We start from the raw sequence: 12,347 nt of genomic DNA, 5'->3' as shown, positions 1-12,347 counted from the left end.
CCCACTGAATACCCTCCAGACATTCTTGGGGAGAAGAAATGCGGAGGCCTTGGGAGGCTGATGCTGGGCAGGGAAGGAGACACGTGAGGTCAGGGTCTCTGTCTTCCAAACTGCCCTGGCTGCTTCTCCATGGTGAGACATCCTCTCCAGGCCTCTGAGCCAGGTGCACATGGCCCTGTTCCACCCGGGGTACCCTGTGCCCTGCCCATATCTTACACATGGAGAATGAGCAGTAAGTTATTCGCTTCCTCCTCTTCTTCCTTGTCCTCCCTGGGCAGCACTCGGGGCTTCCCTCTGCTTCTGCAAGAGCAGCACCCCTGTAGGAGCTGATTTCCTAGAAGTGGAGGGCACCCTGGAGGACAATGGCTTCAGCCCTTCTGAACCGTACAGACTGCATGGTGGGCCCCAATCGTTCAGCCCACCCCGTATCCAGGCATTCAGGCCCTTTGCCATGTGACTTTGCATTTTTTCCCTCCAAAACGGTAGAGTACATTTGCTTACTCCCTAACTTTGAGTTTGTCTGTGTGACTGTCCTACGCCAACACAGTGAGGTGGAAGTCACAGTGTGCCTGTTCTGGCAGGCTGAGACTCTGAGGTCTTGTGTGTTTCCACTTGCTTTGCCGTCCCTTGGCCATCACCATGAGAATATGCCAGGATGGCCTGCTGTTCCGGGGGCAGGGTGAAAGGCCCAGTCTAGATCAGCCAACCCATATCTGTAGAGTGAGCTCAGCCAAATGAACAGAGCTGCCCAGCTTAGATGAGCTGATCCCTAGCTGACCCTCAGATGCATGAGCTGATGAATGTGTATTGTGGCATGCCAGTGATATTCTGTGGTTTCTTGTTACACAGCATTTGTGTAGCTAAAGCTACCTGATATATTTACTAACACCTATCCCAGCATCTGGCATATAGGTTGTTAAAGAAATGTATTCAATGAATAACTGTGATCTGAAGATAGGATCATATCCCATTTTATCTTCACAACAACCCTCTAAGATGGTCGAGCATAATTAGCCTGAAATTACAGATAAAGAACTGAGGCCCAGAGGGGTTTTTTAACTACCTAAGATTACACAGCAAGAAAATGGCAAGGCCAGTATTTGAATCCAGGCCCTGTGCCTCCAAGGCCAGTGGGCTTTTTAGCATGTCTGACCACAGCCAGAGCTGGCCCTGCAGCTCTGTGAAAGGCACTGCCTGGCCTTTGTGTCAGATCCTTACAAAGGATCCCACTTGGAACCAAGGGCCTTTCCTCTGCTTGCTCATGGCCAGTGTGAGCATTAACGCATGGGCAGATATGCTCAGAGAGAAATTGGAAAGATAGCACAGGGACCTTTTATTTCACTAGGCCAGATGCCAAACGTGGTAAGTTTGGGTTGGAGAGGAGGAGCAGATTTTTTTTCTTTTCCTGATACTGTGCTGTGAGCCTTTCAAGTTCATCAGCACCTCATTAGAATATTAGAGCAACGACCGCAAGAACTGCAGACTCAAGCAGGAGAACAAGGATTGCATTCCTGCCGGGGGGATGAGTCTGCTCCTGCACATGACACCACGCTTGAAGATGTCCCTCAATCCATCTAATGGGGGTGATGACATCTTTCCTTCAGATGCCCTGCCCTGCACACACACAAATCCTTCCTGTGGATTTTCACTTCTTTCAGGTCTAAAATTGCTTGTTGGGATGCACCCCATAAGCCTTCCATGGAACTCCTTTCTCAAACGCCCTTCTCCTGTCTAGTTAACTGGATCAAAGCTTCCTGGGCTTTTCATGAGCTCTGACTCCCTTAGGTACCCTTTCCTTCCTAAGATTTCCACCAGGCTACACAATTATAATGACACAGAGTTTTGTGAAAGATCACTATGTCCACACCCTTCCTTCAGCAGGCCCACACTGGAATACTGAAGCACTAATCAGATGCCCATGTGTGCAGATGTCCAGATATGCCTTTGCCTCTCAGTGGTAGCAACAATATCATATCAAAGATAGGTATTGCTCCTATTTTAAAAGCCCACCAGAGAACTTCCTTCTCCAGGAGGGTCCCAATCCCATTATCATGTCCTAGGCCCAATTCTTTTCCATTTCTTTCCATCTCAAACCCATCATTCCACCTGACACTCATTCATTCATTCAATGAATACCTATTAACTACTTTCATTTTGCTAGGCCCAATCACAGTACAGTGTAGGAAGGAAACAATGGACCCAGAGAAAGGCAAACTGGCTTTGTGGTTAAAAATATAAACTGTAAGGCCATATGACTTGGTTCCTCTGCATACTAGTGTATGACCCTGGGCTATTCACTTAACCTTCCGGGGCCTCAGTTTTATCATCTGTAAAATGGAGATATTGGCAGTAGTTGCCTCGGAAAGTTGTCGTGAGCATCACACAGGCTGCCTCATGGGGCTTTTTAAAATGAAGCAATGCGTGTAACATGGCTAGGACCAGGCATAGAAAGCCGCACAACCCTGGTCTCCTGAGAACTTGCCTTCCAACAAATGGACACAAGCAGAGAAACTTGACCTGCCCCATAGAGTGAGAACATCTGACCCAATGAAAAGCGGCCAGGGAAAGGTGTGCTTCCATCACACACACACAGCAGGGAGGAAACTGCAGAGAAGAGGAGCGTGGGGGAGGCAGAGAGGGGGCCTCTCTGGATGTGCTCCTACTGGGGAAGTGGCCCAGTGGGAAGGAAAGAGCCCTGGACCAGAACCCAGGAGTCTCAGGATCTTAGTCTCACCCTGCAAAGGCTTGGTGTTTGCCCTTGAACAAGACCTTTACGTCCCCACACCCCACCCCATTCCCAGGTGGGGCTTCAGTTTCCTTATCTGAAAAATGAGGGAGTAGATCAGCTAAAAGCCCCTTCCGATAGTAAGATTCTTGTATCCTAAACTCCGGGTAGTTCTCAGAAACAGCATTATCAGAGTCCGGCCACAGGAGACTTGCAGACATCACTAAATGACAAGTCGGTGCCTCCACACAACTCCCTCCCGCCGTCTTCTCAGCGAAGCTTGTTCTACAGCTTGCTGCTTCCCAAACCTCATCCCCTCTAGCCACTTCCCAGCACTTCTGTACATCTCTTTTTTTTTTTTTTCCTTTTTGTCTTTTTTCGTGACCGGCAACGGATCGCAACACTCGGTGTTGCTCCCGCACCTCGCTCAGCCAGTGAGCGGCCGGTCTGTATGTGGGATCCGAACCCTCGGCGGGAGCACCGCCGCGCTTCCCAAGCGGCGCACTGTAGCAGTGCGCCACCGGGCCGGCCCCAAGTACATCTCTTTTTGAGCTGGGACTGGAGAAGGGAGAAGGCTGGACTGCAGGAGGGCTTGTTGCCCAAAGGTTGGCCCACAGACAACATGTGTGTGGGGGCGAAGGGGAGCCAGGGAGGAGCTCTGCTGGGTACTTACCGCAGGCCCAGTGAAGGGCACGTGGTCACAGTTCTCCTGCCAGGACTGGTTGAGGCTCTGGGCAAACTCTTGGAAGAAAGCATGGGATTGGTTGAAAATGGAAAATCCCAGGATGTTGACACGATCATCCACTAGGCTGTCCATTCTCTGGAGCGAGAACTCCTGGAAAGACCCAGCAGCCAGAAATACAGAACGTAGTTAGGAAGTGATGAAGCGAGGGAGGGACTTTGCTGGGCCCATCTAGGTACTTCATTCTAGTCCAAAGACACTAGACACTCTGCTGGGTACTAGGGGTCCAGAGATAACTAAGAGTGTTATTTCTGGGACTCACAGTATTGGGACAGGGGGAAATAAGCAGAATGATCTCTAAGCAAGGATTATACGAGATGTCCCGGAGAGAGACAGAAAGAAACAACATGTGTGCCTGGTAGAAGCAGCACTGTGTCCACAGAAGGGTTGACACTTGTGCTGTCTTGAAGGATGTACAGGCATGTTCCAGGTGGAAAATGTGGATGAACAAAGGCTATTCCAGCCAGAAATCCCCATGTATACAAAGGCACGGAGGTGAGATAGCATGTGGCCCTTTCAGTGAGCTGCCCGTGGGGTACTTCATCACTCCTCAAAAGTGGGACCTACCATCAGAATCACTCGAGTTTCTTTTTAAAAAGCAAGGAATTCTGCACCCCAGCTCACACCACCTGAATCTACATCTCTGGAGCTGAGGCCCAGGAGTTTGCATTTGCAGAAGTGCCTAAGTCTTGTGCATCCAAAGTGTGGCAGGGTACATGGGCCTGGGGGAGGAAAGGTGAGAAGTGGAGCTGATAGTCAGCAGGGGCCAGAGCATAAGGACCAGGATGCAGGATAGCAGCTTGCACTTTGTCCTGTAGGTGGTGGGACCAAGGGGACTGTCAGCAGAGGAGCACCAAAATCAAGTTTGCTTTCAAAGACTCTCCACTTGAAGGTCTGCAGGTAGGGTTGTGCCTTCACTTACCTTTATTTTCTCATTCATTTAACAAATATTTAAGTGTTTATCACGTGTCAGACACTGTTCTAGGGACAGAGGAGATGAGTAAGAGAGATACACTTGCTGTTGCAGGTTAGTGGAAGAGAGAGTAAGGAAAGAAAGAAATACATTCATGATAATTTCAGATAGCTATGGCAGATTAGAGTGAAGCTCTGCTACTTTACATGAGGCAGAGAAACCCCATCTGGGGTGGTCACATTTAGAAGCTCAAGGGAGTTCTCCCAGCAACCCATGGTCCTTATCCAATCACCTGGCCAGGGCCAAGCGTTAGTTAGCCTGCAGATGTGGGTTCCATTGAGGCTGGTTGGTATTACAGAGAGAAACAGCGTCCTTCTCTGAGCTAAGAGCCCTGGATCTCCAAGGCCTCCCTTGGCCCTATACAGGGAAACCAGGCAAGAAAGTGTGGATTTTCCAGCTCGCTGATCCCCACTCCTAGAGAAATGCCTTCAGATGCAGGCTAGGCCATCTTCTCTCACTAGCCACTTTCGTCACACGTTCATTCCAAGTGCCTCGTGCACAGCACACTGTACTTACAGACCCCAGGACTCACCCAGCAGCCACTCAGCCTGACGTGACAGATGACAGGTGCCTTGGACTTACTTTCTGGCCAGGCAGAAATGCTACCTCCTGAAGACTTCACCCCTGCAGACTGCTGGCCCCTCCCCTGCATGCTCACTCACACCTACGGCCCGCCAAGGCCTCGGGCTGCAGGCCTGAGCTCGCCTGCCCAGAGCCCGGCCTCATTAGCTTCAGCTAGCAGACTGCAGTTACAAAGACGCCTCTGGAGCCACCAACCCCTGACGGAGTGGAGTCGGATGAGGATTCAGTGTATTTTGGATCCCGTCACATTCCCATTAGGGGAACACGGATGTGCCAAAGGATGCACTGATTCATAAGCTTATATTATCTCCCATTTCTCTAGCAGAGCAGCTGATAGTGGGCGGCTATCAGCGGGCCTGAGGGGGCAGATGGTTAATGAGAAGAGATGCATTTGGCAAGGGTGAGGTGACTGGGGTGCAGAACCAGGCTGTTGTCAGGAAACCAAGGGGCCTCACTGGCCATAGTTGGTGGGGGCTGAAAAATGTCCTCTTTCCCCTGGCTTCCTTGTCCGTGTGGGCACACACATCACCCCACCTCTGTCCTCTCCCCACATGCACGATGAATGAGGCCCATCACAAGGAAGCCCNTCACCCCACCTCTGTCCTCTCCCCACATGCACGATGAATGAGGCCCATCACAAGGAAGCCCTGATGTCTTGGATGTCCACAGACTCATAGTGGCAGCAGAAGGGATATCGCAGATATGGGCTTCAGTGTTCAAAACCAGCTTCTGCACCACACTGACTGCCTTTTAATTCCTACCTTCTTATCTCTCAATTATATCCTACTTTCAAAGGCCCCTTAAGATAAAAAGATTCCAGAAGCTTCCTTGATAATTCATTCTATTTATAATGATTCACGGGAGAGCTTGTCAAAGGACGAGAAAGGGAATATTATGATCCTTTACAATTTCCCAGAACATTCTAGTGTTCTACTCTCTAAGTATCTATATAGTCAAGAAGTTCTTCTTTATGTCTAAACTTAGTCTCTCCTGCTTCTATTGAAGGCTATTTCCTAAAAGAATATGGGAAACAGATGACCACCATCAGTTTATATACAATGAAAATCTTCTAAGCCAGTATTTCTCATAGCGTGTTCCTCAGGACATTAACTTTCCAGGAGATGTTAACAGAAATTTCACAAAAACAAGACTCCATGTTGAAATAAAGTTAGAAAACATTGCATACTATACTTGCCCTTTCAAGTATAACATATTTGAATATGTTATACTATTATATTAGCATATTAAAGTTTGAAAGAAGTCCAGCAGCAAAGCAGCTTATTTAATTTTGTTTAACCCCAAACTTTCCAAATATATTGACCATGGAACATTTCCCCCCCAGCCCCCTCTTCAAAAAAAACCCATGAGCATCTGCAGTAGCATTCTACAGATCACAATTTGGAAAATCCTATAAACATATTCAATGAAACATATATTATAAACCCCAAATCAAGTGATGGAGACATTTTGCTGAGAGTGAGATGTCATAAAATTAACACACTTCAGGATCAGAAGGGATTAAAGGTCATCTGGTTTCTGCTGCCCATGGTGAGCCCTAAGAATGCACACCTGGCTCATTCAGGTGCCCTGTGACCCTTTCCCTACCCCAGCCACACTGCCTGGCTGGCTGCCACCTTGGTAAAACGACAGAAAGGGCTAGGAGCACTCCCTCAGGTGGTTCTCATGGGAACCTTGATCCTCTTCTTATAAATGCCCCAGGAAGGGGTTTCCTAAGGTTCCCCACTCCCAGTGGGAGTGGATTCCCATTGTGCTGACACCAGGGGAACCAGGGTGAAGAGCAGAGCAAATGGCCATCTGGAAAGGCCAAGTGGTGGAGTGGAGACCAAAGCCAAATCTTCCATGACTCCAAGTGTGCACAGCCTTGTGACAGCCTTCCTGTTGCCCTTACTTTTTCACATGTGTGGCCTCTCTCTCCAAAGGACTGCACATTCCCAGAAAGCAAAGATGTTTTGGCCTCATTTTGGAGCCCCACGTTGCACCTAGTAGACTGCCTGATATCTAGAAGCTGTTTGGTTAATGTTAGTCGAAGAACTACTGACTGAAGACACCTCACTGGCTTGGCGTCCTCACCCTGGCCAACTCTATCACTAATCACATAGTCTTACACTTACAGAAGGTGTAAGAACATGAGCAGAAGTTTTACCAACCCCTGACTGTCATCTGGAATTTGCATTATTGAATTTTAAAAAATAAATATCTGACAGCTTGTTTTCTTATCACTGGGCTTTCCCATTAAAACAATTTAAAAATGTGCATGCATGTGTATGTGTGCATGCATGTATGCGAATCCTTGTGTATCCAATGGTATGTGAGGATCCAAATAATTATAATTGAAGTTCAGGTCACAGCCACAAGTGAATACAGGGGGATGTTCTACTGGGATGAAAAGATGCCTCATGGATAATGGCTTGAGAGCTATGTGGATCAGTCACCAGAGGTGGTGCAGCTCAGCTGAGTGCCCCTCACTTTCTCCAGCAGGTATGACATTCCCAATGTCTTGGTTAACGAACAGGCATCCATTCACTGCTCAGCTGCAGGAAGCCTTCCATGGATCTACAGCCTTTTCATCCACCATGGCCAGGAAGCAAGGGTAGGCTACACTTTCTCCAGCAGGTATGACATTCCCAATGTCTTGGTTAACGAACAGGCATCCATTCACTACTCAGCTGCAGGAAGCCTTCCATGGATCTACAGCCTTTTCATCCACCATGGCCAGGAAGCAAGGGTAGGCTGTGAGTGGGGGGCTGAGTTGGGAAAGGGGCCCAGGGAGGTGGAGGTCCCAGGGCTCAGGTAAATTTGTTGGAAGGAGAAGGGATAAGAGGGATTGTAAAACTGTGAGATTACTATGGTTGCAAGTGGGGTAACCTTGGCTCACACCACACAAGGTCCAAGTGCCAAGAATGTGCAACTCTGGTGCCAGGTGTTTGCGGGCAGTGGGGGTGGGGGGTAGGGAAAGGAGAGACAGGCCCTGTGGGCAGCTTCTGCACAGGGCAGTGAGGGAGTGGGGGAAGAGGTGTCCTCTCTGAGGAGCAGGGACACATTCAGCCTGAGCTAAGCAGCCAAGTCCCATCTTTGGGGGCTGGAGTTAACCAGCCCCAGGGACAGGACAAAATATGTGGACTGGAGCTAAACACACAAGAGTTTGTAATGATCCAGATTCAGCTCCTGTGCTCGACATTAAGGAGAAAAGAAGAAACCAAAACACATGTCCAGATGGCGTTCTTGACTCAAGACCACCTCCTAACCCAGGCTGAGTGGGGAAGCAGGGGCAGCAGCACTCTGTGATGTTCTCTCCACCCAACAGCCCCTTCTCCTTTGCATATAACCCAGTAAGTGCATTGCTGTTCTCCCGGACACCTGAGCTAGAAACTTCAGAGGCATCCTCAGCTGCCCTCCGTTATAACTCCATATCCAGTCAATTGCCAATTCTGTCAAATCTGTCTCCTAAATGTCTCTTGAGTCTTTCTCTTCCTTTCCAACCCCACCAGGTTAGGATTTCTCCTTTGCAATAGCTGCCTATCTAACTGAGATTATGCTTCTGATCTCGGGAAATATGGCCACTATATTGTACAATTCCCAGGTGCCATTTATGCTGATGACAATGTGAATGGTGCCCCTGGCATCATGCAATGTGATGATTTCAGGAAACAGCAGCACGTATTAGAAAGAACACAGGTTTTGACATAAGGCAGTCTTGGGTTCAAACCCCAACTTGGCCACATGCTGGTTGAGTGATCTCAGGCAGGTCTCTGGGTTTTCAGGTTGTTCACCTGTAAAATGTGGGTAAGAACATCCACCTTGCAGGGGTAATCCATGAAAGGAGCCTGGCACTTAGTGGACACTCACAATACGTGAGTCCTCTTCTCCTCGAGGACAATCCGTCCTCCGTACTGTAGGCGTCACTGAAGAGGGTGAGCTGCCCCCTTCTCCTGGTCCCCATGCTACAACTGGGCCCTGCCAAAGGGAAATATCTGGCCTGGGGGCTTCTCCTCCCTCCTTCTCTTTCCCCTCACTCTGCAAGAAGCAATTCTTAGCTACTCGTCAAATGAGAAAAGTTTTGCTAAATAAGTCACTATAAGGTGTTAATTGCTTGGTGTGGCTCTTTGCGTCTAGACAGAAGGCTTGACTTGAAGTTCCACATCTTCTAAGCAAAACAATAATTATAACAATAACTTCTGCAATTTATTGACCACCAGCTGTGTGCCAGGCAGAACCAAGTGCCCCACACACATGGTCTCAATTCATCCTGGCAGCAGCCCTATGGCTCAGGAGATATTATTGTCATAGCTGTGAAGTGGACTTCCCAAAGCCACATGGCTGGCAAAGGGGTTCTGGATTCAAACCCAGGTCCAGTTGACCTCAAAGCCAGTACTCTATGTTCTTGTACCACTTACCACAGGGGTCAGAGGCACATGAGTTCATTGCGACTGCTGTAAAATAACCAGCAAAATGGAGTGAAAGCTGATTTCAGAATACACATGTTGGCGTTAAGACCAGGGAGAAGATTTGCAGCTACAAAACAACAGTGGTGGTGTAGGTGAGTAAAGGGATTATCACATATCGACTAAATCTCTGCATGAGAAGGATTTTAATTACAAACGGAGTCTGGGGCTTAGTATAGGCTCCACACTGAGCACCTGCACAGTGATCTTGAGAACGGGAGCACTGAGGTTTGCCCCACACCGTGTCTGTTCAGCATGAAGAACCCAGAGGAGAAAGAGCAAATACCAGGGTGAAGCAGGCAGGGAAGAATTAGAAATACACATAGTTTAACTGAAGATGTGTGTGGCTAAGATGGTGCAGACAAGCAAGCATCAAAAGCAGCTCTGTGAACTTGGCCGACTCCTGCTGAGAACTGTTCCGCAGCCTCAGCCAGCCCTAGTAAAATCTCTCCATGGTCACCATTACTTGAGCCCAAGTGCTTCCCTGCTGGCCTGTGGACTCCTGGAAGGCAGAATGGGCTGTGTCAATCATTGCCGTATCTGGCACCTAGAGAAAATCAGTGAAAACCAAAACTGCCTCTTTGGTTTAATTAATCAATCAATTAATTAATTAATTAAGAGAATAATTGTGCTGGAGAGAGTGGGTATGGATTTGGAGTTATAGCATTTTAAATCATATACTGTCTATTGGTATTTTGTTCTAGATTTTCCTCTCTGAAATCCCACATTCCAAAAGCCAATAGCTACTTTAAAAAAAAAAAAAACCTCTTTATTTTTATCTCTTTTAATTGGACAAGTTTGCTCATTATAAAATGGGGGAATAATATTTCACAGTGCTGTTGTGAGACTCAAAAGAGATAATATATAGGAAAGCTCTATGAAGACAGGAAATATGATGCAGACTCCTTGACTTATTAGTATTATTGGGTGTAACAATAAAATAGCTCAAGGAATGCATTTTCCATGCACTTTCAGGCATCATTAACAGGCAGTGGGGCAGAGAGTGTCAGAGGGAGCCTTCCAGAAGCCTTCCAGATTATGTCACAAAGGCAGCTGTCTCTTAGCTTCTGCATTAGCCCCTCAGCCCCAGCTGGCCCGAAAGGCTTATCACCTCCCCTCCGGCCAGGGCCACAGGCACCCTACAAAGGGTGTCATTCCAATGCCTCGTGACCTCAGAAATCTCTCCAAATTCTGCCACCTGGGCCCAGTTGGATTGTGGCTGTCCTTATTTGCAGCCTCTCCACTCCAGAACTGTTTTCTATTTCTTAACAGTGGTGTTTCAAACTCCTTCACCCCCTTGACTGGGATTTCAAATAATGCCTTGTTTCTCGGCTGCTTTCACACAAGCCTCAGCCTTTGATCCTCTCTGCCGCATGCTCAGCCCCAGCCCCTAACTGTCTAGAGAGGAGGCTGGAAGACTTACATCACCCCAATCACAAGTAATGTATTAAACAATTGATTATTGAGTGTAATAGCATCGAGTCCTTCCACTGATGTGGCACTGCACAGCTTACAAGGTGCTTCTCTATACCACTGTTGGGCCTCCCAACCACACTTGGAAGGAGGGGACAGAAAAGGTTTGATCCATGTTTCCATTTGGTAGAAGAATAAACTGAGGTGCCCACGAGTTATGTCCTGTCCAAAAAACAGATGTGGGATTAAGATCTGGGTCCTCGGCATACAAAATCGGAACTTATTGTCTTCCCTACTGTGTGCCCTGGTCTAGGCCACCAAGAGATGGTGTCAACCCATGCCCCCTCACTGAGATTTTTCATAACTGACAACTTCAAATGTTCTCGCCCAAGAAGTCCTGAGAACTCCAAAAGATTCCAATTTCTTAACCTATTATTATGAAACTAGAATGGTGGAGTGGAGGAAAGCCTTAAGACTGTATCATTCCTAAACTTGAACTCTTTATCTTTCTACCCCAGTCTGATCCCCTCCCTTGGCTCCCTACCTGTGGACATCACCATGATCCACCAGTCATTCGAGTTACAATTTGGAACCCATCCTCTACTTCCTCCATTCTCTCACTGTCCACATCTTATTCGCTGATTCATTCATGCATGCATGCACTCATTCATTGTCATTTGAGAACATTTTAATTCCTTTACACCTTTTGAATCTCTCCTCTGCCCTCCATCCTTACTGCCTCTACTTCAATTCAGATCCTCACCAGCTTGTTTCTGGACTATGGACTAACTGGCTTCCCTTCCTCTGGTCTTGCATTTCTCCAAGTTCCTTCTCCATGCCACTGCCAAGGGGATCTTTCTAAACTATAAATTGATCATGAATGTCCACCCCACCCTCCCCCCCACCAAAACTCCTCACTGCATACAGGACAAAAGCAAACTTCTTAGCTAGACACACCAGCCTTTTCATGCTATGACTCCTGTCTACCTTCTCCTCAGTCCCCACCTTGACCTCTTCCATCACCCAAGCCAGACAGACCTGGCCACAGCCTCAACTGTGCCAGCACTGCACCTCATCTGTATATCTATCAGCACTCAGAGCTTTTTATCACGTGAGTTTGTACAAAGCTACCTCCCCAGGACTGGTTGCTATTTGAAGCAAATGCACTTGAATTATCAGCATCTACTCTGGTGCACTGCATACAGAAAGAATGTGGTGCTGTTGACTGAATGAATTTAGGAAGGGCTCACCTGCCAGGCTGTCCCTCATCTCACCCCATGGTCAGCCTAGTCTTCTAAACTTCCCAAGGCTCTTCTTAATAGCTTTATCCATTCATTTCTCCTTGGGACCCAACACATGGCAGAGCCAGACCCCAGACCCTTGTCTCACAAGTCCCCTCTTAGCCTTTCTCAGGAAAGCTGTGGAGGTAGAGATAACCCCCAACCTTTT

General features: G+C 47.9%; 1 protein-coding gene across 1 annotated transcript in view; it reads right to left on the bottom strand.

Annotated features, from left to right (window-relative positions):
• GRIK4 (glutamate receptor, ionotropic, kainate 4) overlaps nt 1-12,347 on the bottom strand; it is a 173,269-nt gene that overhangs the window by 103,736 nt on the left and 57,186 nt on the right. Inside the window, exon 6 of the mRNA XM_008583023.1 lies at nt 3,399-3,560. Coding sequence (XP_008581245.1) covers nt 3,399-3,560 — 162 coding nt within the window. The remainder of the gene's footprint in view (nt 1-3,398; nt 3,561-12,347) is intronic.

Source organism: Galeopterus variegatus, unplaced genomic scaffold, assembly GCF_000696425.1.
Source record: "Galeopterus variegatus unplaced genomic scaffold, G_variegatus-3.0.2 Scaffold2797, whole genome shotgun sequence".
NCBI classification, from domain to species: domain Eukaryota; kingdom Metazoa; phylum Chordata; class Mammalia; order Dermoptera; family Cynocephalidae; genus Galeopterus; species Galeopterus variegatus.
This window is presented reverse-complemented; position numbering and strand designations above follow the sequence as displayed.